The 26,435-nt window shown below is 42.4% G+C and overlaps 1 protein-coding gene and 1 long non-coding RNA gene across 2 annotated transcripts in view; one reads left to right on the top strand and one right to left on the bottom strand.

Annotated features, from left to right (window-relative positions):
* rbfox3a (RNA binding fox-1 homolog 3a) overlaps positions 1-26,435 on the top strand; it is a gene marked incomplete in the record, with an annotated part of 614,011 nt that overhangs the window by 365,154 nt on the left and 222,422 nt on the right. Inside the window, 1 exon segment of the mRNA XM_024272938.2 lies at positions 5,399-5,510. Coding sequence (XP_024128706.1) covers positions 5,489-5,510 — 22 coding nt within the window.
* On the bottom strand, positions 13,034-13,433 carry LOC118599034. Its single transcript, XR_004948290.1, has 2 exons — positions 13,381-13,433; positions 13,034-13,189 (listed from the first exon to the last, which is right to left on the bottom strand). It is a non-coding gene; the product is annotated as an uncharacterized LOC118599034 (long non-coding RNA).

Raw genomic sequence — 26,435 nt, 5'->3', positions numbered from 1 at the left:
GCGGCCGTACGTCCAAGACGGAGCGTGACAAGCTTCAGACGGCTCCTAGGAGGAGGAGCCGCCGCTCGCTTCCACGCCGTGTTGTTTAAACATGCATCACCCAAACTGCAATGTGAAAGATTGGAACGGAAAATCCTAATTAGAGCATTAATAACCATGCATGTTGGAGAGCATAAGTCACTTCATGGATGATTAATGGAGGCGCAGCTCTCAGGCTGGACTCTGTGGCCTCCATATTTACCAGAAATGAGGGCTGAGAATTACTGGGTACCTCACGATACGACGCAAAACATGGCTCACAATATCCATGATATCGATGATGTCGATTATATCGCAATACTGTGATATCGATGATATTGCAGTATTGCAATATTACAATATCTATGATATTGTAATATCATAATCTATGATATTGTAATATCTATGATATCTATGATATTGTAATACTGTGATATCAACATATTATGATTCTGTGATATCGATGATATTGTAATATTGATGATATTGCGTTTCTGTGATGTCAATAAAATCGCAATACTATGATATCAATTATATCGCAATACTATGATATCGATGAAATTGTAATCTTGTCATATCAATGATATTGCATTATTGTGATACCAAAGAGATCGTAATACTGTGATATTGATGATATTGCGGTATTACAACATTGTAATACTGTAATATCAACAATATTGTGATTTTGTAATATTGATGATATTGTTGTGATGTCAATGATATTGCAATATTGATGATATTGTGATTCTGTGATGTCAATAAAATCACAATACTGTGATACCAATGATATCACAATTCTTTGATATTGATTATATCTCAATACTGTGATATTGATCATATCGCGATACTGTGACATGGATGATATTGCAATATCGCAATGTCAATGATATTGCAGTATTGTGATATTGATGATATCACAGTATCAAAATTTAGATGACATCACAGTATTGTGATATCGATGATATTACAGTATTGTATATCAATACTGTATCGTATATCAATACTGCAATATTGATAATATCGCGATACTGGGATATCGCAATATCGTCATATAGATGTTCTCACAGTTGGTAAATTTGCTAAAAAAATTATTGATGCACATTATATAACAAAAAATAATTTGGAAAATATATCCCTGACTTTTTTTTAGCTTGAACACAATCATAATAAAGAACTTGTGTCTTATTTTGTGTAACAAATTACAGACACTTTTGTGTAACTCAGTAATACTATGTCTTTGACACGCATTGACAACACTTGAGTTGGAATTATCTGTAAAATTGAGTGTTAACGATAGTAAATATGAACAGCAATACCATTACTTGAGCCAGAATTGTTGTAAACAACAGAACAAAAATGAAATAATTCAAGTAGCTGTCAGACACATTGGTGCAACGTGCGCCCCCTATCTACCTCCAAAGGAAAGTCTCACCAAAGGATTATGAATATAACGTTTTACAGCCTCTTCAAACGAAAATAAAAAAAATCGAGAATCAATCGCAGGAGTAAATATCGCGATATATCGCAATGTCAATTTGCACACCCCTACCAGAAATCTCCTTTAATTTGCTTCTATCACCTCAGAGGAGCGCCATGGCCGCCTCCTCCTCCTCCTCCAGGTTCTCCCGCTAATGATCCGGGGACGCCGCTGAGACAAAACGGCCACCTCAGCCGCCCGCTCACATCTGCAGCCTCCGCCTCCAATCAATTCTGACATTTCATTCGGCCCTTATAGAAGGCGATGGTGCATTCAGAGGTTGTTACCGTTAGCGTTGAAGTGGTGTCGTCGGGTTTGGGCGCCGTAACCTCGACTCCTTCCCTCCCCGGACTCAGACGCCGCTGATACCGACTCCAAACGAGCCAGCGAGTCGGTTTGTGTTCTTCCTCCCACACTTGTTCACACAACATGAAGTGAAAACAGCCTTTTAAGTCGGCCAGTCAATATGCTGTTTCTAATATATTATTTACCGCCTATGAGCTGTATATCAGAATGCGGCGTGCAACTGTTCGGGCTCTGCAGCCGTAATCATGTGGAGGGAAATCACAGAGCCAGATGTCTGGCCCTGGTTTTACAGCATTTATGGTTTCCTCTGAGTTGATGTAAAATTCATCTTCCCCTGTTTTATTTATTCCCCCGTTTTCACCGACTCAACAATTAGTCAATTCCCAATCAACAAGAGAAAAGAAATTGCTTTTAATTACTTTTGATAAATGACAAATTGTGTTGGCATGGCTCCCTGCGAATGCTTAATCAGGTGCAGGGCGGGGTAGGGAGGCGGGAACTGGGAGCAGGGATTTCTGCTGGGATGAAATCAATGCGCTCTCTCTGCAGTTCACCGGCTGGGCTTCTGGGCAACAGCCAACCTGAGGCCTGCGAAGATACAGCAGTCAGCAGAAAAGCTCCTGCTTTATGGGAACAGTCACACAGCCAGGCGAAAACACCGCCGAACACCCCAGATATATGTGCCTTATATAAGGGCTGTGCAGCCGGCAATTATGGGCTGCGATGTTAGAGATAAAAATTCAAACACAACCCGCTGAATGAGGCGGGTCATTAATACCCCAGCCTTAAAGGGAACAATGAATTTTTAGAAGCTGGAGCTTCTCTTTTAGTTACTCTGTCATGTTTCACGCTGAACCGCAGACGCATGCTCAGACGTTAGCGGCTGCGTCCATGCGGAGCTGCGGCACACGCGCTCCTGATGGATGTGGACGTTTAAACGCCGACTCTCCTCACTCTGACTCAGAGATGGAGGCTGAGAGCGTCCTCGCAACCGCAGAAGAAACAAAGACGCCGGCTTTGGAGTTCTTCATGTTTCATCTTTAATCACGTGATCGACGATCAAAGAAAACATCCAGTTGTTTGTTGTTTAAACTGAATCAGACACAAAAAAGAAAAAAGTTACCCAGAAATGACTCGTACAAAATGGTTGAAAAGACTGAAAAAAAAACGTAATTTAATAGTATTAAACACAAACAAACTTATTAATGTAGTGGCATAATTTCCACGTCTTCGCATAGAAAACAAACAGATATAAGTACATTTTTACCTAAATTTCTGCTCCATTTGTTGCTCTGATCAGTTAGCGTGTCCGATCTGGTGGTCCCTCTTGATGTTTGACTGCTGGAGAACAGACCTGGTATATCAGGTTAACACAGTTCTTTAAATTTGAGTGTCACAGACCGACTTCACATTAGGGAGGGGCTAATTGATCAGAGTATCGATAGTATCTTGGTGAAATCGATACGAGTTCTACTCTGTAAAACATGAAACATTGGATCAATTAACAAAAGTTCAAGAATTTCTTACATTTAAAAATATCTGGTTTCATCAACATTTTGAGTTGTGGTTGGTAGAGCAGTCGTCCTCTGATAGGACGTCTCCTCAGCCACTGAACCAACACTGCCCCTGGTGGTCATCGGCTGGCGTAGGTGTTCAGTGTGTGAACGTGTGACTGTAGAGCAGCACTATAGAGGAATACTTCATTCACCTCCAACGTCCTGGTTGATGAGGCTTGAGGGTGACCTGTTCTAACTTCTTCCTAAAGTTGGGTGTTCTCTGTTGCTACTGTAATATCCTAAACTGCATTTCTTTATAACTCTTCACTACATTTTAATTCGATTTTTTGAAATTACACCATGATTTTGGGTTTGGCAGCAGAGGTACAGTTTAATTTAAGGTGTAAATATAATAGAGCTGATAGATAAACTAAGCTGGTTATCCCTCCTCTTCAGGTGCATTCACAGTAAATGCGAAAGTCTGCCACCAGCTCAATTTGAGCATTGAGGTACGAATTGGGCGGCAAAATGTAAATACCTGGAGTTTGACAGGTCGCTGCGTCGCATCAGCCAATCAGGAACTCAGCTTTGAACACATGATGTTCTCAGTGACTTGATCAGCAGGTAGAATATTAATCTAAAGCGGGCGTTTTTGTCCAGAATTTTCTTCGTTTTCCTTTACCTGTTTGAGCCGCAGGTTCTCGGAGCTCATCCAGCTACTTTAGGGTGAAGGCGGGAAACACTCCGGACAGATCGGCGGCTTTCTCTCCCGCGGCGGAGCTCACTCACTCAATATACCGGCAGAGAGAGAGAGACGCTGCAGGGTTCGGAGGCTGTCGGCTCATTGAGACATTTAAGAAAAAGGAAGAAGGTCTCCTAATTTTCTTCGGGTTAATCCGAGACAGAGAGGCTACAAGCACATCCACAGAGACACAGAAACACCGTGGAGGCGGCTGTCATACAAACACGCCCCCCTGTACGGGGAAAATCTTTGAATAATAATCATATAAACCCCAACATGGAGACGTGATTACTGATGTTTTTGTAGAACTCTTCACAATAAATAAACCTGATTCCTCAACATCATATGTTTTTCATTCTGTGAGGCTACGAGCAGCAAATTCACCGCGCCGCAAAAGAGGGGCGGGGCATCCAAATTTTTCACGTGTGAAAGCACCTTTACACCCTCCTTCTCCGTATGTAAACTCATCTACGTTTGGTCACACGTAAAGAAACATCTGTGGGTCTGTCTGGTCCATATGAAGCCTTCCAAACCTCTGAAGCTTCATGAAGCTTCAGTGATTCAGTTCAAACTACGAACACGAATCCTAAGGAAGTACAAAGACTCTTGTTTCAAGAAAAAAAATTGTTTTATTTCCCGTTTTCCAAGAAAGAGAATCTTTACTGAGAAATGTATTTTTAGTTTGAGAAAGCATGTCTTAGTTACTTAAAATAAGAATTCTTGGTAACCATATTTCTCACCCCATTGGCAGATTTTTTTAAATAATTTTTTGTAATTTTAGGATTTTTTAACTTATTTCTAGGAGGCCTAATTTTGCAGTGTACGTGCACATCATTTCACACCTGAACACCTTACAGAAACTAGAGAATGAAGGTGTTTTCCGACCGGGATGTGTGTTTCAAAGCTGATTACTGTGGAGGAAGAGCTAAAAATGTTCCCAATTAAGCCAAATATAGGAAATAAATGAAAAGTTTGTGGAGATTTTTGTATCTGTGTTAAATTGTGTTCATGCTAACCCACAAAATAAACACTTTTGAGAACATTCGTTTGATTCTAAAATCATCTGATCTTTGCAAATGAACATTTCTCATTTGTTTGTTTGTTTTTTGATGAGAATAAAGCAGTTTAATGTTTCAAAAATCTCCTGAAAAATGCATGAAGTGAGCTCAGCGTGGATGTGCGGCGGGCTCTTTTTCAACAAACCTTGAGAAATGTTTTATGTTTTTGGTGTTTTGCACCTCTTTCCCCTCTGTGGGGTCAGTTTTTGAAGTCGACCTGTTGTGTTTATGCTGGTTTTGTGTTGTGTCATAAAGAAAGTTTTTGGATCCGGTTTGCTGAAAGGATGTTTCTGACCTGCAGGGTTCATCTTCACCTGCAGCGGCGGCGGCGGCGGCAGCAGCAGCAGCGAGTCGAGTGACCCAGCTTCAAGCCCACCCGCTTCACCCGTACATGGAGACCCCCAGCTGGGCAGGTCAGCCTCCTCCCCGTCTCGCCGCGTTGCACCAAACTTTAGAGCTGGTCCAGAAAAGTCCAGGATGTTGATTTTCTTCTGCTGTTTGAAGGAGAAACTAAGAAGCAGACAAACAGAAAGATCATGAACCAGGATGTGGGGGAAGGTGTTTCCTCGCCGTTTCTGCTTCTTCCTCTGAGTGTTGGAGGTTTCAGGTGGAGAAGATAGATGTCAGTGTTGCACAGTTTACAGGCTGCAGCAAATGTATGCAGCCGCTTCCTTCCCTCCGCTGCTCCTCACATGTGGAGGGAAGTCCAGAGGTGGTCAGACTTGTGCTTCCAGACCAGCTGCACGCATGTGACCCGCTCCTGCACAGCAACAGCGCCTATATGTGGAAGCAGAGAGCCGGCTCTGCGAAGGAGCATGAATTTTGCATGAATCCTGTCGTTGTTTTTGGCTGAGGCGAGGCGTCGTGCGGCGCCTCTTCACTGTGTTTGAAGGGAACTTTCAGGAATTATACCGTACCCTCTGATCGGGCCTCCCTCTCCTTCTGAATGCAAACAGGACGTGTTTGCTCATTGACACTTTGGTGGCGTTTTCTTTGTTTTGTTTCTCACCTGCCCGCCCCCAGAGGGGCCGGCGCCTGCAGAGTGCGAGTTAACGGCGTGGAAGCGCTCTCGCTGCGATAAAGGCGGCATGTTTGCACGCCTTACTCCCCCCCATCCACCCATATTGTGCTAATGTGTGCTGGTTAAGTATCTGAAGACCTGAAAAAGACTCTTATCCAGATGCCAGAGAGCCGGGGCGCCGCCGCCATCCCTCCCCAGACGGAGGCCTCTGCCTCCCCGCCATCCTCAGCGGAGCCATATAGCAGGTGGCAACCAGGATCAATGGGCATCCGCCATTACCTCCTCTGCACTCCACGTCCCCCGCCTCGTCTCTGGGGGGGGCGCACGTGTGTCTCGCTGCAGCACGCCGGGAGAGGCAGAGACGCTTTCCATTAGTCTAATTGTGCGGTTATAGTTCCATATCACCGCCGTGGATCCTTAACGGCAGACCTCCTGCGACCCGGAGGATCGCTGGTGGGCGTTATACGTCCCCCGGCGCCGCCCACCCGCCCAAACTGCCATAGGCGTGAAGATCAGTGGCGGGAAAGGCCGGAAATCTCAACAGGTGCAGCAAATGTTTTGATTGATGGCGCCAACTTCCCAGCTGCTACCATCGACTGTATCAGAGAACTGGACCAAACGAGACATCATAAACAAAGTCAATTCAGTCGCCGTTTTTTCAGATGCCGCCATGTTGGAAACAGCGGTTGTGTCCGAATTCTACAATTCAAAAATCCTAGAAATTTCCCAGAAGTCTCTGTGAAGACTAGGGTGCATCGCCATGTTTGGACATTTTACTGCAATAAAGGCGCTGCCATGTTGGAGCCAGACGACAGTGATTGGTCCAAATCATTCTGAGTTAACGTTTCTATGGCAACGACAGTCGCCAATCAGGAGTGAGCTTAGTGGAAGTTTCCCTAAAAAAAACAAAAAAAAAAACAAAGGAGAGTCTGTCAAACACTCGAGATGGGGGTCATCAAACATCACATGCTTTGACTGAGGCATCTGATTGGTCGGTTTATAACTTGAATAACTTGAATAATTGAGGATATTAAATAAGGTTTTAGAGAAAGAATGTTTATTCTGACCAACAGCTGTTTATGTCTCTATAGAAGTTTATGGGATTTCACAGCTACTTCCTGTTTGGAACCCCAGGGGGGAGGAGTTACTCCATTCAGTTCTCTGTATATACAGTCAATAACACAGACAGAGGGAAACAAACATTCATGTTTCCTTCAATAATCGATAAAAACAAACAAAAAAAAGTCAATTTGGGCCCCTTTCAAAAGAAGAACCGGTGTTGGACAGAACCCAAACGGTACCAATACCTACATATGTATAACTGTAGTCCTACCTGACACCTGAACGTTCAGGGACACCTGTAAGAAGCCACGCCTCCCGTTTGTCTGCAATGATCCATCGTTTCAGGGGAAATCGGTCAAATGTGATTCTTGAACTTGGAGTTTTTCTGCTGTAACAACCAACAGTTTCATGTGTCTGTGGGATTTTGCTGGCACTTCCTGTCTGGAACACCAAGGGGGGGGCACTCAGTCCAGTTCTCATGTACAGACAATGGCTGAAACTAGCAGGCAGCGCTGAGCGAATTCCCCGGACAGGTTTTCTAACACCAGAGAAAGCTGATGATGCTCGGTTGTCAGACTGGCTGAAGGGTGATGGCGCCCCGCTCACCCCGACCCCTTTCCGGTCCGGCGGAGTTCAAAGCTTTGTTCTGAACCTGTAAAAGCCGCTTCCTGTTTTGGGTTTCCTCTCAGGCTCCAGCCGTTCCCGATTCCTCCTCGGTTTCCCGCAGAAGGAGAAAAATCTTTGATTCTTCCTTTAATTATTATTTTTTACAGGTGTGGGTATTGATCTCCCCTCTTTGCTGCAGGGGAGTGTGTTCACTTAAAAGGCCCGCTGATGGTATCAGAGCTTATTAAACAAATAGGCCGGAGAACAAGGCCGCCGCGGCTTTGAATCATGAAGGAGGCCACCGTCTTCAAATATGAAACGCTCTGCTAACAAGGTGTGTAATCTATTTCTAATCACATCATATTTTATGAAACAAGGAGAATGTTGAAGTGAAGGAGGAGAGAAAGATGGGGGGTGGGGGTTGTATTTTGAAATTGGATGTGACGGCCGGGGACCGCGGCGTGATTTTACATGCATGGCTTTCTAATGAAGCCGCGCCAAATGGTCAGTAATGGTTAGGTTTGGAGCCCGCCGCGGTCTTGGAGGCTAATTTAGGCCTGACAGGCTGCAGAGCACAGCTGGAATGTGGAGGAGGACGGCGGTCGGAGGCGGCGGGTGGAGGCGGCGGGAAGCGTCCCTGTTTGTCTGCAAATTGCCGGAGGATGCGGCGAGGTCGAGTGCGGCGTGAAGCGCTGTGTACAAACATGGCAGTAGATTTAACACGGAGACATACTCAAACAAGGAGACGAGTTAACTGACTGGACTGGAGAGTCACACCGGACCGCCATCACCATTCAGACCGCCATCCTTTTATGTATCTTCACGGCGGCTGGCTGCTCCTCATCGTGCCATCAAAGTTTCAGATGCTGTGACACAAGACTTGCTCATGAATCCATGAATACAGATGGAAAGAGCTCAGACGAACGAGGTGATGGAGAGACGCCATGATGGCTTCTAATGATTCCGCCTTAAATCTCAGTTTTCCAGCAGAATCTGCAGTTGGATTCCTCATGAAAAAGCCAAAGCCCTGGGCTTTGATGGTGAATATTCAGAGCCCGTTCTCATCCTGGTGGAGGACGCGGCTCTTGTTAAAAAGAGCAGACCTTAATGATTACACATCTTCACAAATTTAGCCCCGCTGTAATTCGTTATGCACACAAATTGCCAAAACAACACAATAAAAAAGGCATTAAAACTAAAAGCAAATAACAATCATGGGTGTTTTGTTGGCCGCGCTGCATCACGAAGCGCCTTTATTCTCACATTTAAGCATCAGCGGCGCTGAGAAACTTCAAACCACTTCAAGGGATGCGCTTCTTCTCTGTGAACTTCAAATCTGACGTTTTTTGTCTTAAGGAGAACAGAATCCCATCTCAAAATGAAGGCGTACGGTGGCCCCGAAGGCCAAATCACGCCAACAAATCACTAATAAGGCTAAATTAAAAAATCACAACCAAAACTACTAATAATAAAGCAATGTGCAGGAATTGTGGGACTTCACCTGAATTGTGGTGAAGAGTTGATGAGCAATCAGCAAACTTCTGCAGGGGGCGTGGCCAAAGGCTTCAAGAGAAATCCTCTGCCTGAAGATTTTACTGAGGAAGATAACTTCCCGTTGGAAAGGTGAACAAACCTCATCATCCAATCAGTGATGTCCATTCATAGGTGATTTTTCCGGTTTCTTAATTTGTTTCAGTTTTTTGTATATTTCATTGTAATTTCTGGACATTATATATTTTTATGATTTTTTTAAAATATTGTTATGGTTTATTCAATTTTGTTTTGGTTTGTAAAATGTAATCATAAGACAAAAATGTTATTATTTGTTATGCTTTTGCAATTGTGATCTTTTCTATCTTTTGCTGTGATTTGGACTTCAGGGCCACCGTACTGATCCTCCTGCTTTACTCCAAGCAGAACTGAAAATCAGCTAAAAACTCCCTTGATTGCTTTGGTTTATTTCAAGCATTTTCAGCAACAAAAACAAGGAAAAACATGTAGATAAATCCATTAACCCCTTTGGCCGCATGGCGCTAATTTGAGATGTACAATTTAATCCAGAATCTAACATCACTTTGACCCGAAACAACATGGAAATGTATTTTATGTGATTGTAAATAAATATAGGCGTGAAGGAGTTTAATCATAAATATCTTAAACTGATCTGAGCATAAATAAAAGATTACATAAATGCTCCTAATCGTAAATAGACATTTTAAATGAATATAATGAATGTCTGATAAAGTTTAATTAATTAGTTGAAAGGAAGTGTAAAGAATTCTTGTTTTATTCGTCTTTTTTAGTTTCCATAATCCAGTTCTTAAAATCTAAAGTTTTTAATAAGTTTTCAGTTTAAGTGCAGATTAGTTATCAAAAACAAAGATAACATTTTTATTGGTTTTCATATGAAAGAAGAACATCTCAAATCCATGTTAGCAGGAAATCTGTCCGTTTGTATTTTGTATTTATGCAGCCTTTAGTGGCATCTAGTGGTGAAACTCCAGATTGCAACCAAGTAAAAAAATCTCCACAAATGTAACATGTGATGAAATCATAAAATTCACACAAATGCAAATCAGAGTAAAAACAATGTGTAGATTTCAGTTTTTTAAAAACTTTTTTAGGGAGAACAAAGTTGCTTCTTCTTTGTTAAATTCTTAAGTTTTTAGTTGAGATGATAATAGCTCAGTTAAAGTATTATAGAAACAAATTCCTTTCGTTGTACTAAAATGATTTCAGACATTTTTGTTACCGTTTTAATATCAGTACATGTTATAGTACGGCAGATCCAAACGAAGCAGAACGACCAGGAGGAGTGAAACCGGATCGTTTTTCTGCTGCTCCGTCACTTCCAGACTTTTAACTGAATTTTCTCTGAGCGAAACCATTTCAAAAACTATTTGATGTTTCTGTTCCTCACGAGGACTTCCTCTGCGGTTTCTCCCAGCAAACATCAGTCTGTGGTCGTGGTCTGGATGGAGGAGCAGGAAGCTGTTTCTTCAGGAGACATTTTTGTAGTTTTCAGTCCTGTGGGTCTCAGTTTGGTCTCTTTTTTAACTTTTATTTGTTTTCATTTCACTATTAAACTGTACTTACGGAATACTTTGAATACTTTTGGATAGTTGTTCCACCTTTGGAGGAAATGTAAAGAAAGTAACTTAATCCAGGAGTAACAGAGAAAGGATTACTTTAAGTAACAAGTACTTTAAAAGTATCTACAGAAATGTTTGTTTGTCCAACTCGTCTCTGGAGTGTCAGGAGGAGGAACGGAAGATCTTCTCAGTTTTAAGTTTCAGCAAAAGAAATCCAAAATAGACGAGAAACGAAGTTTCTGCAGTTTTGTCACAAAAGAAAAGCTAATGATGATGAAAATGACAGAAGGAACCCGACCAGGACCCAAAGACACTGATCTTCTGATGAGACCCAGCAGAACTTTCTGAATCTGACGACATAAACTGTCAGACATGGTGGTGGTAGTGTGATGATGAGGGGGATGAAGTTCAGCTTCATTCCTGGTTTCCTTTCATCGCGTCCTGCCCAGACAAAGTCTGGACGTTAATCTGACTGGGATGATCTCAAACTGTCGTTCCTGCTCCTCAGACACCTGGAAGTCTCACCTGGACACAGAAGCTGCTCCAGGAAGTCCGGCCGGTTTGGACATTCATCTAATACGGAATTCTTTGGGGGGTGAATGTGCATCAGCAGTGAAGGAGGCCTCTCTGCAGAGAGCTTTTGACACCTCCACCAGAGATGAACCTCTGGGTGATCAGATGGAGGGATTCCTGAGAGATCTCTGTTTACAGAGAGGCCGGTTTGTCGTCTCCGTGCTCCGCCACATTGTTAGGCCCTTCACCTCGGCGGCAGCAGAGGGTGATGAAGGAGGGAGGAGGGGAAGGATGCCTGCGTCTTTAAAAGCTGGATGGAGTGGTGGAGCGGGGTGGACGGGTGGCTGGCAGGATTGTGCTGACGGCAGGGCTTTGGTTCAGAGCATGCCCATTAGAGGGAGCCATAAATCCTGGGCTCTCTGGGCCGGGCTGTGTCAGCAGTCCACTGAATGAATTGATTTTAAACGCCACTGAAAAAAAAAGGAGTGCAAGAGAGGGAGAGCGAGAAAAAGGAGGGAGAGTGACTATTTAATTCACCCCCCGCCAGAAGCCCACACCCCGTTCCACCCCGCTTCTCATTTCAGGACGGGAAAAGGGGGGGAGGAGGGGGAGGAGGGAAGTCTAGAAACACTGAAACTGTCACCAGCAACAAGCCCAGGGCTACGCGGCCCCCACGCCTTTGATTTAAACAGGGGGGGAAACGCACAAACCAAATACATAATCTCAAATTCCATACAGCATTTGTTCCCCCACCTCTCTAATTTCTGCTGCCTCTCTTTTATATCTCCACCAGAGAAATGAGACATATCGTAAAAAAGAGGGGAAAAGGCGCAGCTGCATTTGAAATTCAAATGTGTTGGATTTTGAAATTGATGTATGTGTTTATTCATTTACGAGCAGCATCCATGTGTGCATGCATTTATATATTATCAGCAGCAATGAGACGCTGCGCAGGCGGCTTGTGGGCCGTCCTCCTCTTTTGTCTTCCTGCTGCTGCAGAGGAACGGCGTCTGGACGGCGTTCAGACGTGCACGCTGCTGCATGCATGCACCGACCTGTTGGAGCGCCGTCGAGGACCCGGCGGCGGCGGCTGCAGAGCGATGCAGAGGGGACGTATTGATCAGGGAATGAAAACCTGATCCATTCTCTGATGAGACGAGCGTCTGAAGCGCCTCTTTTCTGACTTTCCTGCAGAATCTTTTAGCATCAAGCTGCAAAAAACTGCAACCTTTGGCTGTAAAAGAGCCGTTTGGGTCCGTTTGGTTCTGATCCAAACCTCATAAGAAAATTTGATACTTCTTTATCATCATTACATTTGTTGTTTTTAATAATAAATATGAATAATATTTATTTTGGGTGCAAATAAATACATAAATATTAAGATAAATGGGATTTTCAATTCAAAATTTCAAAATTGTGACAGCTCATATGACTTTTTTCAAAATAAAAGACTTCCTGTCCCCAATAGGAAGATTCAAGCGAAGTAAATGTATTTGTAAACAACGCGAGACAAAAACAACATTTTGTCTTGTTATACTTTAGGTTTACTTCGGTGAGCCGTCATCCTTTGTCCTACTTCCTTCTGCTGTTAACTGGAGCGTATATGAAACGTTTAGAGGAATACACAAAAGTTGGCAAGCTGTACTTTTAAAAATTACTTTTATTTTATTTTTCTTTAGCCAGAGAGCCGGTGTGGAGGGGTTAAACACGTGGGTCCGGAGCCTCGGGTTGCAGACCCCTCACCTACAGTATCAGACCCACTCCAATAGAAAATGGTGTTTTAACATGTTCTTGTTCCCTGATGAGGACAAAGATGAAGAAAATTAAGCTTTCAATCGCATTTCTGAGTATTTCTTTTTTCAAACTGTTGTGATTTAGGAGCAGATGGAAAAAATTGCATTTAAAAAAAGATCATATTTGTCATGTAGAAAGCACTCTGGGCGGGGCTACAAGCTCCCTGCTCCGCCCCTTTCTGATGCATCCACTTACAGACGAATAGATCCATGAACGTCTTTGTTTTCCTTGTCTGAACTGGAATCTGTTGGGCTGGATAGCTCCAATATTCATTTTTGTTGCAGCGATAACGTTAGCTTGGGGGTGTGAGGGGCTGTAAGCTAACAGGAGAGAATGAACCAGGGCTGTCAAACTCAAACGCACAGTAAAATCCAGAGTCCAAAACACTAAAACTAAAATTTTAGAAGTTTAAAAATGTAATTATTTAACATCACTATGATTTATTACAGAACAAATCAACTTAAATATAAATAATATTCAATATTTTACTCTCACTATAAATACATTTTGTCAAAATTATCCAAAATTATAGCATAATATAACATCAGGCCATTAATAACTATAATATAAAAGGATCTGAAGGGCCGTGTAGAATTACCTGGAGGGCCAGATCCGGCCCCTGGGCCTTGACTTTGACACGTGTGGGGTAAACAAAGGTATGATGGGAAATGAGGGCAGGCTTACTCACAAGTCAAAGGTGAATTTGAATTGGGCTAAAAATATTATCATCATCATATTTAAAAGACTTCTGTTAACGCTTTGGGAATAGATCTAAAGACGATTAGAGAGGGCCTTTTTTTGCTATCGGCAAACATTTGTCTGGTAAAAAATATCCAAAAGTTTTCCCAAATTCTCAACCTGGTTTCAAAACTCTGGAAATGTCACCTTCTTGTTTTTGAAGCCCCGTTCCGATCGTTTTCAAAGCGTTCCCAATCCTTTTTTTTTTCTAGGACATAGTTTCTGCAGAGTGGCTAGTATTGGGTAAGGTTGATGTCAAAAAGAAATCCATTTATAAAGACAAAGTTGTGTACAAGGATGATTTTTTTTGCACTTAACTTTGCAGAAAAAACCATGAATACACCATTTAATTTGATGTTTAACATTTGTATTTTTTTATTTTGATTTGAATTCAAAGAAACTGTCAAAAATACGTCACAGAACAGTTTAACAGGAAAGTTTGGTATTCAAGACAAAGAAAAGTCGTATCCAAAACAGAAAGGTTAAATGTAAAACTAAATGTTGGAATCATATTTTTCTGAAAAGTTGTTCACAAAATATTCATTTGTGCACAAGTTAATATTCCTTATTGACAGCTATCTTACCTCACAGGAAGGAGTTCATTAGAAATTCCCCTCTGAGTGGTGGGCGGGACTTTGGACACAGAGTAAGCCCGCCTCCTTCCCATCATCCATCTGTGTTCATGCTCTCACACTGGCTTACAGCCCCTGACACCCCAAACCTTTTATCGTCGATGCAACACAAGTCAACTTTTTTTTCTTTTACAAATCCGAACTGAATTTTATCGTTGATTTAAAATGTCATTTTCAGAAAATCTCCTCAAGAACGAGTGAAAACAGCAGCGTTTTTGTGAGCGACTCCTTAAGCAGCCGGTGACAGATTCAGCTTCAAGAGACTAACGAGGTTTATCAAATATGTGCAGCAACATTAATAAATCTGCACATAAACGTCACTTTTGTGAAAATCTCCCCAACATTCCTTCACTGTTGGGTGGGTGGGGGCTCTGGTTTTGGGGTGGGGGTGGGGGCGTCCTCTCTGGCTCATTACGCTGTTTAAAGAGCCGGCGCCTCCGAATCACCTGCCCGGCTCCGTGCTTCAAACAAGCTCAGCCACCAGGGATCATACATCAACTTCTCCATCAGGCCCCCTCCGGCTCACTTTTTCACCAGCGCCCCCCCACGACACCCTCACCGCCGACGTGGAAAACAGATAGCATCGGCAGCTGAATACTGATGTCACCCCTGCAACAACAGGAATAATAAATGAGTCACAGAGCAGCCTTATGTTGTTATGAATGCGATCATGAAGTTAATTGAATGCTGCTGGAGGACCTGCAGCATCGGAGGCCCGGCGCCCGGCTCCACTGCGCTGGATGCATGGCTTCTGTATGTAGACGCTCCACTCTCTCATGCCTAATTACCCACAGGCTAAGGCGCGAGGAGGGCCCGCTGCGTATTACTATAAAGATTGTGGAGATATTTCACTTTGAAAAATGGTGAAGCACACAGGACTAAGGGTTTGATTACAAGGAGTGGGGCGCACAGCCTCTACATCTTCCTTCCCTCATTTCAATTATGGCTGACTGGAGGCGCGCTGCTGCCACCGTCCTCAAATAAAACTAAAATATGATAAAGCTGAAATATCAGGCCCGGGACCGCTCGCCGCCTCCGGCCATGTAAGGCGCAGACACTCGCCGCGTAATTACAACATTTGCCAATATTTTTTTGACGGGAGGTGAATGACAGAGGGGGGGGGGTGTGTCGATGGCATGTGATAAAAAGCACATTTCGCGTCCTGGATAGAGGGTCTCCTCCTGCACCGCGGGTTAAAGAACAGCGTGTTCGAATCCCCGGCTCCCGCCGTATGCCGGCCACGTCACCGGCGCCGCTCGGGGTCAGGGCTCCAAAGATTCGGGGCTTTGCGAGGAAATCCCAGCCAGCCTGCATGCGGCTGGCGCGGTCTCCTGACACACCAGATGCATCACAATGACTGTGAATTTAAAGAGGATTTGCAGAGAATGTAATCTGTTTTAGCAGGTTTTTAAAATTAAACATTATTTGCTTTGGGGATAAGTCCGGGTTCAAGCGCTGTTTGTAAAGCGGAAGATTACAACGTCAAGAATTTAGCAATTAAATTGAGCAAAAGCACATGTTTATGATACATGTGATTTGGGAGCTGACATGTTGGCTCTCTGCAGAGTCATGTTGGTTTAATCTCTTTATAAATCCTCTCTTATGGTTACGAGAAGCCGCAAATGAAAAACTCCAGCGTGGCTCATAAACAAACTTCCTCTTTTCTTCTTTTTTTATGACTCAGAACCAGAAAGAAACGGAGGAATTACCACCAATGCTGGAAATTTACTACTTCTTTCCCTTAAATTAATCAGTCTGAAGCCGTCCTCTAATGAATAAACCAATAAATAAAATATAAAGAACAAATCTATGGCAGATAAAGAATCTTAAACAGTTTTCTTCTGCAAAAACTTGTGAAATTTGTTTCTTTTTATGGACACGGAGCTTCATTAAAGTCTTAAAATGACCCCAAACCTTTTGGAGGTTAAAAAAATCACATTTAAGAACACATCTCAAATTAAACTAGAAAACATTTCAACCCAAACTCATTGTTTGCTTTGATCAAAATTAAAAATATGTGTCCGGCGGGATCTCTAATGGTATCACGTTCAAACATGAAAACTGAATCCACGTATTTATCAGTCTAAGATGTACAAGTAATGCTTTGGTTGCTATGGACCTTCACCTTCAGAGAGGACGTTATTTTGAATTCAAATTTGACTTCACTGATACTTCTCAGTATTGTCAACGCCTCATTGGAACATGTTAGAGTCCAAAACAAGTCAAAGTGATGCAACAATTACGAAAAACATTCATGTTTCAGTGAGAAATCCAAACCAAACTCAGTTTTTAATGGTTTGCCTTGATAATCATGAACTATTTGAGTGGATCCATCAATGGTTGCTAAGGAAACTTCTCTCATATAGAAACATAAAAAGTGAACAAGCATTTTTATCAGCCCCAGACTTACAGAAAATAAAATGGTTGCTATGGACCTTCACCTTCAGAGAAGAAGCCATTTTGAATTCCAGATGCACTGATACTTACCCCGGGCTCACACTGCATCCGGTCCGGCTTCGGTGCGAACGCCGGAGCAGGACTATGGCAGATGACTCACATTGGCTACAGACGGCTGCGGTCCTGTTGCAGCCACAGACTCCTGCCGACCTCACCAGACTCACCCGATAACATTTATACAGGAAGTAGTAGTAAACAAACCCTCTCTCCGCTGTGATTTTGAATTATTTTCACTAGACTTCTTTTTCTGCGTGACTCGTCTTCATACAATAGGTAAGAATGGAACTTGTTTTAATACTTTTGTCCTTTATAGGCTTAAATGTACATATCTGACTGTGATGCATGTATTGTGTAACGAGAACAACACAGCGGAAACAGCGGAAAATAGGTTTTATTTTGAAAAATGTACTTTATGTTCACACACACGATTCTAAGTTTAGGTCGTTTATAGCCCCAAAATCACAGGAAAGTGCCCCGGTTTGAGCCAGGATACGTTCCCATACGTTGCATTTTTTTTTCCCCAAATATTTTCTGTAAAACAACTTCTTCTGTTAAAAAATAAGAAAAAAAAGACATTTTGTGTAGTTAAGGATAATAAACATGATTTATGAAAGTTATGTTGTTATGGAAGCAGCGAACAATTATTAAATATATGTTGATTTTATTGCAAATTATTGGAGTGTCTGGATCAGCAGCGGTCCGACAGAATCCGTGCCCCCCCGTCTTTTTACGCAGAATATGTGCAAAAAAAAATGACATTGAACTCACAAAAGCCCCAGAATAAAGTCTAGCGTAATATTCTACCGTCTTTTTACACTTGGGGACAGAATATGAGTGTAACGAAACAAATCAACGACGTCTGAGACCGGGGACACACATTCTGGCAGGAAGAACGTAGTTTGTCACAACACCGGCTCGGCTCCGATGTCGGTCAGGAATGTAAAGACAACAAAGCGGATACGGAGTTCTGGAGAGGCTGGACCGGACTGGATGCAGTGTGAGTGCCTCTTACACTTTTCAGGTTACGTAAAGACTGCGGCGTCTACACCGGAGCCGGACCGGATGCAGCGTGAGCCCGTGGTTAGAGTATCGTCAACGCCACATTCCAACATCCCGGGTTAGCGGTTGTTTCCTCTAACAACCACTAGAGGGCGCTGCTTCTGAGTATGAGTATTTGCTAAAGAGAAGAAGTGTCGTCCAAAACAAACACGGAAGAGAATCTGATTGATTTCCTCTTAAACTGCGATATTTTTTCTTCTGCACATCAAAAGAGTTAGTATTATTGTTTTTGTTTATTTATTTTTTAGTTTTGCTGGGCTTTAATACTCTTTATATGAGGTTTCCTTCTTCTTGATTAGACATGTTTTGCTCTAGCGACGTATAACTGTGAGAATACGGTATAAAGGAAGTACAGTAACCCCTCCCCTTTATTTGCTGCGGTTCAGTTGCAGCATCCAGTGAAAATTTGAACCCAACATAACGGATTTGCAACACCGCGGATGCCAGACCGCGGAGGTCGAACGTGATCGTCCGAGTGCGGCGCTCGCATCAGAGCCATAACGCTAGCCGTGGGGGCCTGGGGTATGAGTGAGTCCAAGAGTCCAAGCTTCATAACTGGTCCAACACCAGAGCAAAGAAATCCTTTGTTTCCACCTGACAGATGCAGGAACCACAGACCGTTTTAGAAAGTGATCCCGGGTTTCCGGATCCCGTTTTTCCGCTGAAGGCGGACTAGCAGACTCATTAGAGCTTCTTCCATCGCTCGTTTTTGCTCTGCGGATGTCGAAGTTGCTCCTTTTTTTTGATGAAGCGAAGGAGAAATATTTTGCAGAGGGAAGAGCTTCTGCAGCAAAATGGAGAACTAGTCCACCCCCCACCCCCCACTCGTCACAGTGTGGGGGATTCAATCAAAAGTCTGCCCTGTGACCTGTTCTCAGAGAAACAAACAGCCAGCAGAGTCTCCGAAGACCAAAGCCATCAGAGGAGGGCGGCCCGAGCGCCAGCCAAATCGCCGCACCTTTGTGAAAGCCTCCATCATAGAGAAATTGTGAGTTGTCGCAGTGGAGAGTGACTAGCATGGCGGCGCGTTGATACATTGATGCAGTGAATGCCTTGGACAGTGCAGTAAAAGTGCTGAGGTTGAAATTAAGCTGTTATCTCTCGCATGTATCACCAGGGAGGCTAGGAGCAGCGGAGCAGAGGCAGTAGCCTGTTTGCTTTACTGTTATTGCCTCCGCGTGTCCATCCTCATCTGACTCGCCTCATGTTCGACACTTTAAATGCAACGCTGCATTTGTTCACCTTTTATGTGTAGGAATGATCTGTCCCGTTGCAAAGAAATCATTTCGCTCCGAATTTATTTTTTTCCAAACTCCATTAACGGCACCGCATGAAGCATTTTAACATCAATGTAAATTACAACCTTAATGTCTTAGAAATAATTATAATTACCAGAAGCACACAAGACCATCACTGGGAAAATGGGTAGGCTCATCCAAGCTGGGAGCGACATGCATCATTATTTTGGGTTTTATCTTCCCAACCAGAATGATGGAGGTTTATCACAGAAACGAGCCTCAAATTGTTACATTTGGTGAAACATGCTTTTATTTATTGTTTGTTGCGTTAAAGGACACTGTTTTGTCCTTGCTAATCGTGTATTTATTTACATTTATGTCAAACTATGTCTACATCTGGATGCCTTTTGTCCTTGTAGAACATTTTCAGGATCAACCAAATGAAATCTTCACTGGTGACGCTAAAAGACAAAATGTTTCACATACTATACTAAAGTTACAACAAATCAAAGAACACAAACACTGGAGCTCTGGTGTTAACTGAAGGCTAGCTCTGAAGCTCTGATCTCACCGCCATCGGAAACTTACATTTAAGTGACTATTTCCAATGAAACGTCTATGGAAATGCGCTCAAAACTCATGTTGGTCCATCACTAAACACATTTTTAAGGCTCTACTTACAAAACGCGTCCATTGAACATGTTGAAATTTGAACTAAAATTCCCTTTTCTCCTTCAGAATCCACCGGATTTTTAATAACAGTGTTTTTTATTTGACCAAAGCCGCATTAATCATCAACAGTCCTTATTATTTCTACAGAGGACAAAAGCAGAGGAGAACATGGAGTCTAACATTTAGACATGTGGACTCAGCAATTACTAAAAAAGCTGGACTTAAAAAAAAAGAGGATTAATATGAAAAAGGAGTTTAAATAAAAACTATATCGAGGATGCAGAGTTTGTGTTTTGGAGTCGCTGTTACAGAGATGTAAAAAATGTTTCAAAAGTGAGTTTTTGCATCGAATTAAAAATCTCATACAGACTGATGGTCTTTTCATCCAGAAATCTTAGAATTGGACATGTTTCTGGATGGAAAGTTTGTGGCGTTTGGTTCCTGGAGGATGACCTGCTTCAATGTTTCTCTTGGAATCGAACAGAAAACACCAACAAAACCAACAAGTCAACAGTTTGAAACCAGATTAAAGCCTGAAATAAACGTTTCTAAGTCCAGTTTTGACCCTTCAACCCAGCTCTGATCATCTGTGGAGATGTTTCAGCTCCATTTATTTGTTAAGTTTTGCCCAATTTTTCTAGAATTGAGGCTTCGCTGAAGAATATCGAGATTTGTGATGTAAAAAAATCTACCTGCGGTTTTCTGAGTGACTGAAGGAGCAGATTGTTTTCTCAATTCTTCTTTCTTTCTGCACCTTTAAGCAAAAACTTCTACTCCAAACTGAAAAACTCTCCAAAATGTGCACTCATCCTGGTACCCGGGAAAATGAACTTTGGACATCGTGAATGACGCCCCTCCCCCATAAAATGATGACGTCACATTTGGCGAAACCGTAAAAACAAACAAAAGGGATAAAAATTTCTTATGGGCCTTCAGAAAAAACGTGGCAAAATGTTACGTTTGGCAATTTTCTAGCTTTGCCACAATATGGGAAAAGAACACTTTTGTTTGAGCGAGCTTCACAAAATTTCACACACCATCCTCCAGTTTAAGTCTACAACCAAACCTGGAGTTTGTTGACCTTTGACCTCGGGGAAGAGGTAGCCATCTTGAATTAAAAAAAAAAAAAAAAACACCTTTAGTGCCAGATACAGATGAAAAGTTGTCCAATCATCGCCTCAGTTCTTGAGCGTCTGTTTTCTTGTGGAAAAAATTTAGTAAGTAGTTGTAGATTTTGAACGGCGTGCGTGTGACGAGCTCTCAAAAGTGACGTTCTGTTGTTGCTCTCTCATTTTTTAACGGATCACTGTGAAAATTCAATGCATGGAGTCCTGGCGAGAGCTGAACAAAATTATATTATATAGGATATGACTATATTAGGAATGTGGGCGTGGTCAGAAAATTACCTCCGTTGCTAAGGAAATCCAAAAATTTACTTTTGTCGATTCTTCTGAAACTCATGTTGATCTGTTTGGTATCCCCGGGCGACCAAAACACAAAATGGTTGCTATGGAGATAAAACCAACACTATTTGAAAATAGTGTTTTTTTCATCAATTTGACCAGCCTGACAGAGGAAGAAGGAAGGAATTCATGGTGTCGTGAGTTCCTGGGGAAAACGGATTGTGTGCATTGTGAATGACAACCGCCCCTCCCCTTTTGCCCACACGTTTTTTACCAGAATATTGAGAAAATGTAATATATGAAGCTGATTATATTAAAATTATATGACATACAGTTAGAAGATATTAACAATGTGGTTAGCAAAAAATCCCCATTGCAAAGGAAATCCAAAAGTTTACTTTGCCAATTCCTCTAAAAAGTACATCAACCTGTTCGCCACCTCCAGGTGATCAAAACATAAAATGGTTGCTATGGAGATAAACCAACAGAAAAGCCGCCATTTTAAAAGAAGTCTATTTTTCCCATGAACTTGCTACGTGCAGCTCAGACCAGGGTCGCTGGGGTAGAAGTGGAGACAAATCTGCTCCCAGCTTTAATTTGAATTACAATGGCAGCTTTTTTGTTTGTTTTTTTCCCAGAAAATTAAAACCAATTTCTATTTAAAATGTTATATTTCGTTACTCAGACATAAAACTTAATGTTTATTGTAAAAGAAGTGTTGAGAGTTGTTGAGCTTCACATCCTCCATGTAGAAACTTTCCAACAGTTTGATTTTTCTTTCTTTTGGAGTTATAGACTTTTCTACGTTGGATTATCGGTTACTTATTTACCAATTTCTCCTGTTTGTTCAGGTATAAAGACACTTCCTGCTCTCGGGTCCCGCTTGTTCACCAGTGCGGTAAACAGATGTATCACAATTATGTTGACAATGATGCATTAACGTTGAAAACGCTGCACGCAGCACCTTTAAAAGATCAGTTTGAGCGCAAATCATCATAAAGCAGACAGTGAGTAATGTCCGAGTCGCACAACAATCGGTTGATGAGACAAAAATCAACGGATCGCTCTTTAAGGAGGAAACGCCATCCTTCAAGCCCCGGCACCCCCTCCTGACCTGAGGCCGCCTCGCCCCATGAAGGGCGTCGCGCTTCCTGGGTCCTGGGAGAAGTTTGACAGCCCAAAAGTTTCAGCATGTCATATATCCTCCGGAGCGGTGAGTGAGGGAACATAGGTGGAGGTGCTGGTTCTGTCACGTCCAACTGACACCCCCATGAGTAATCTGGGGCATGATAAACAGAGGGTCGAGGTGTCACGGGAACACCTCAGCGTCTGGCACAAGGGTAATTACTCTTCCTGCGTGGGTGCAACTCAAAATTTTTGAACCCTTTCTTTCTCCAATCATAGTTGATGGATTGAGTGGAGGAAGGCGATCATCTGGTTCTTAGCAGGCTCACTGAGCGTGGTAGGTTTCTGTTGATTAATGATATCTGCTGCAAGTCACCAAAAGCGGAAATTAAGTATTTCTGTTTAAATGTAACATTTGTCTCCTTTGCTGGTGTTGAGAAAGGCATTTGTCAAAATCCCTGGGCTTTGGCGAAAGGTGGATTTCCTCGGGGAATTACTCCCTACTTTCACATTAATGGCATTCACTGTTCCTGTTTTACACCTCGAATCTACTCTTCACCCTTTCACCTCTTCAGACGTATTTTGAATATGGAAGCCTTGAAGAGGAGTTTTTGGCGAGAGGAGGGACGGTTCTCCTGGTGGAGTCGGGTTACCGTTGGCCCCGCCTCCGCCGGAGAGAGTAATGGTTCTGGGGCCTGGCCACCGTCCAGTGCCGGCCCTGCCACAGCCGCTCGGATATCATTACCTCCAATGTGTTACATCAGACTCGCTTGGTCAGGCTCTGAAACAGTCAATACTCCACAATTTAGAAAATCAGCCAAGTTTGCAGAAACAAAGAGGCAATATCGGAAATAAAGACGGATATATAATCTGACGCCAGCCATTTTTTCATGGTGAATTATTTGTTGTCTGGAAGGTGGAGGGGCAGCGGGGAGGGAGCCAGGGATCTGTCAGAGGTTAGAGGAGGTGGTCAGAGCGCCCGAATAAACGTGCAAATCACAGTGCCCAACCACTGACCCTCCCCGTCTCATACAAGCAGCCTCTACTTTTTCCATCAATGGAAATCTAATTGCTTGAAAAGCGATCAATGGAAACTAAATTGGTTTTGTGTGGAAGCGCGCATGGAATAAGCTCTGAGCTGTTTTAATGTGTGTTGGTTTTGCATCTTAAATCAGGATAAAAAAAAATAAAAATTTGGAACTCCCCCCTTTGCTCTCTGGAGGGGGTAAACTTGTCAAGACACCAGGGAGGAGGCACTCAATCAAGCTCCTTATAAAAATCGCCGGCTTAATTGTTTTTCCAAACTCATAAATCGGCGAGCTTAATGGGTTAATATTGAGACTTCTACGAGGTTTGTGAGGCGCTTGTTACAAAGTGGCCAGAAGCTCTTCATTGTGGAGCTGCGACCACTGATAACCCTCTAGTGATCTGATATGACTAATCCCCTCTAATCCTTAATACACTCTTTAACATGCTCCTAACTGACAGCAGTCGATACGGGTGCACTTCTCTGTCTTATCGCTGATCTCTTTGTCTTCGTGCGCTCTCTGCAGTGAAACGCGCTCATCCTTTTGACTGCGGATCACATCTGCATCAGTGTCAAACACTTCAGCTCTGGGCGCTTCCAGATAAGCCCCAGAGTCTGTCAGAGTTTTGAAATTGCACCGACTCGCATGCAGAACCCGGAGAAGCCAGAGTCGCGGTTTTCTGCCGCCGCCGCCGGATGGACGACCCCAGCAGGGTGATTTATTGACAGCATGGAGATGCGACTCTGGTCAGGTGCTTATCTATCAGTTATCAGTGCAGACAGAGCACAGGCCCGGGCTGTATTTCTGTCTGCTATTGTAATTACATTGTAATTGATCTGGGGGGTTCAGGGCCGCGCCGCCATTTTTACTGTGGTTTCAGAGTTTTTCAAAGCTCCTCATGGAACCTCTGTATGGAGAGAAGATAGACTCAACCCAATTTGTGCCTCAGTGATTCTTGATTTGAGCAAAAATCAGCTAAAAACACATGTTTTTAAAATAGCCTTTTCTTAACTATGTTTTTATACTCTGTTTTACTTTGTGTTTTACTCTGTTTTATTCTGTATTTTACTGTGAAGCACTTTGGGATTGTTATCTAGAAAGATGCTACATAAATAAAGATCATTATTAAGAGGGAAGTCTGGGCATGTTTGCTCAGACTGCTGCCCCCGCGACCCGGTCCCGGATGAAGCGGAAGAAGATGGGTGGATATTAATATAAATATTTGTGTGTAATCCTTGATTTGTGTGTGAATTTGAATGTGTGGATTATTTGGATTTGTGTGCAATTTTTATTTGTGTGTAACTTTGTATTTGTGCATTCGTAAGTCTTAGTTTGTAACTCTTACAAAATATTTTGTGCATAAGTACAAAAATGATGAAATTCAAAAAATAAAAAACACAATTTACACAAGCACAAATTAAAATGGCAACAGCTTGAAACAAAATTATCCACAAATCTTTAAAAATTACTCACAAATTGCTTGTTACACACACAACGCCACATTTACACACAGTTTTGTTGTGAGGCTCTTTTCACGTCTCCAACATTAATCCGTAAGCGATGTGTTTAAATGCTGCTGGAATAGTGGGTCATCAGAGTTTTCTAATCAGCCACTTTGAAATTAGATTGTGAATATTAGCTGGTAAAACTTTCTCAAACAGATATGACCAAATAAGTAGTATTAAAAGGTCTAAATAAGCATTTTCTTAAACTCTTATCTCTTTAAAAAATAAAAATATTTTTCAGAACTGATCGTTTCCTCAGCGCCTCGTAATCAACCACAGATCGGAGCGGGCCGGTGGGCTGATCAACCCTCTGCACCCTCTGTGGGTGTTTAAGGGCTTCACGCTGCTGCCTGTAGTCGCTCTGTTTGCCCACCAGAACTCCTCGCTCTGGTCTAGTCTGGACGTGGAACTTCTCCCCGGTGGGAAGACGCAGCAATAGCAGCCCAAAACTTTGTTTACACGCCCCGCTTTTCCACACCCAGGGATCGGACTCTTCCAGCGCCTGTTTGCCCAGAGATCCGGGCGTAGAGCGGATCGCCTTACGGTGGAGCCCCCCTACCCTGATACAGGGCGAGCTCCTCCTCCACACCCCTGGAGAGGAGCAGGACGTGGGGCTACTCTGTGTATCATATATATATATATGTAATATATCTGCGTTCAAAGCGTCTGATAAGAAAACTCACACCACCATCTCGTGGAAGAGAAATAGAGAGAAAAGAGAAACTTCAGTGTTGAGCTTTCAAAATGATTATTTCAATTGTTTTGTATTCATTTTCAGGCATATCTGTTTAAGAAAATGTCAAGTTTATCAGATAATATTCACAATTTACGTTGAAAGCAAATGATAAGAAAACTCTGATGACCCAGTATTCTAGCAGCACTTAAACGCATCACTTACAAATGAACTTTGGAGACGTGACAAGAGTCTCACATCAGATTTGTTCGTGAATGTTATTTTGAGTGCTTAACAAGTCATTTATATATATATTTTTTAAAGATTTATGTGTGTAATTAGTTTCAAGCTGTTCTAATTTTAACATGTATAAACTGTATGTTTTTAAATTTAATAATTTATGTACTTATGCACAAAATATTTTAAATGAGTTACAATTCAAGAATTACATACCCTCAAAAATCAAGAATTATGCACTCACAAATCAAGAATTATAAACGCAAAAATCCAAAATTACGAAAAAAATATATTACACACAAAGTTATGCACACACAAATCCAAAGTTGCGCACAAATCAAGATATATGCATTCAAAAAATCAAGAAGTATGGACTGAAAAATCTAAAATTATGCAAAAAACCCAGATTTACGCTCAAATCAAGATATGCGTACGAAAAAAAATCAAGAGGATGGACGCACAAATCTAAAGTTACGCACACAA

The sequence above is a fragment of the Oryzias melastigma genome, linkage group LG8, assembly GCF_002922805.2.
Source record: "Oryzias melastigma strain HK-1 linkage group LG8, ASM292280v2, whole genome shotgun sequence".
In the NCBI taxonomy this organism is placed as follows: Eukaryota; Metazoa; Chordata; class Actinopteri; order Beloniformes; family Adrianichthyidae; genus Oryzias; species Oryzias melastigma.
The sequence above is the reverse complement of the archived record's forward strand: the minus strand, read 5'-3'. Positions and strand labels throughout refer to the sequence as shown.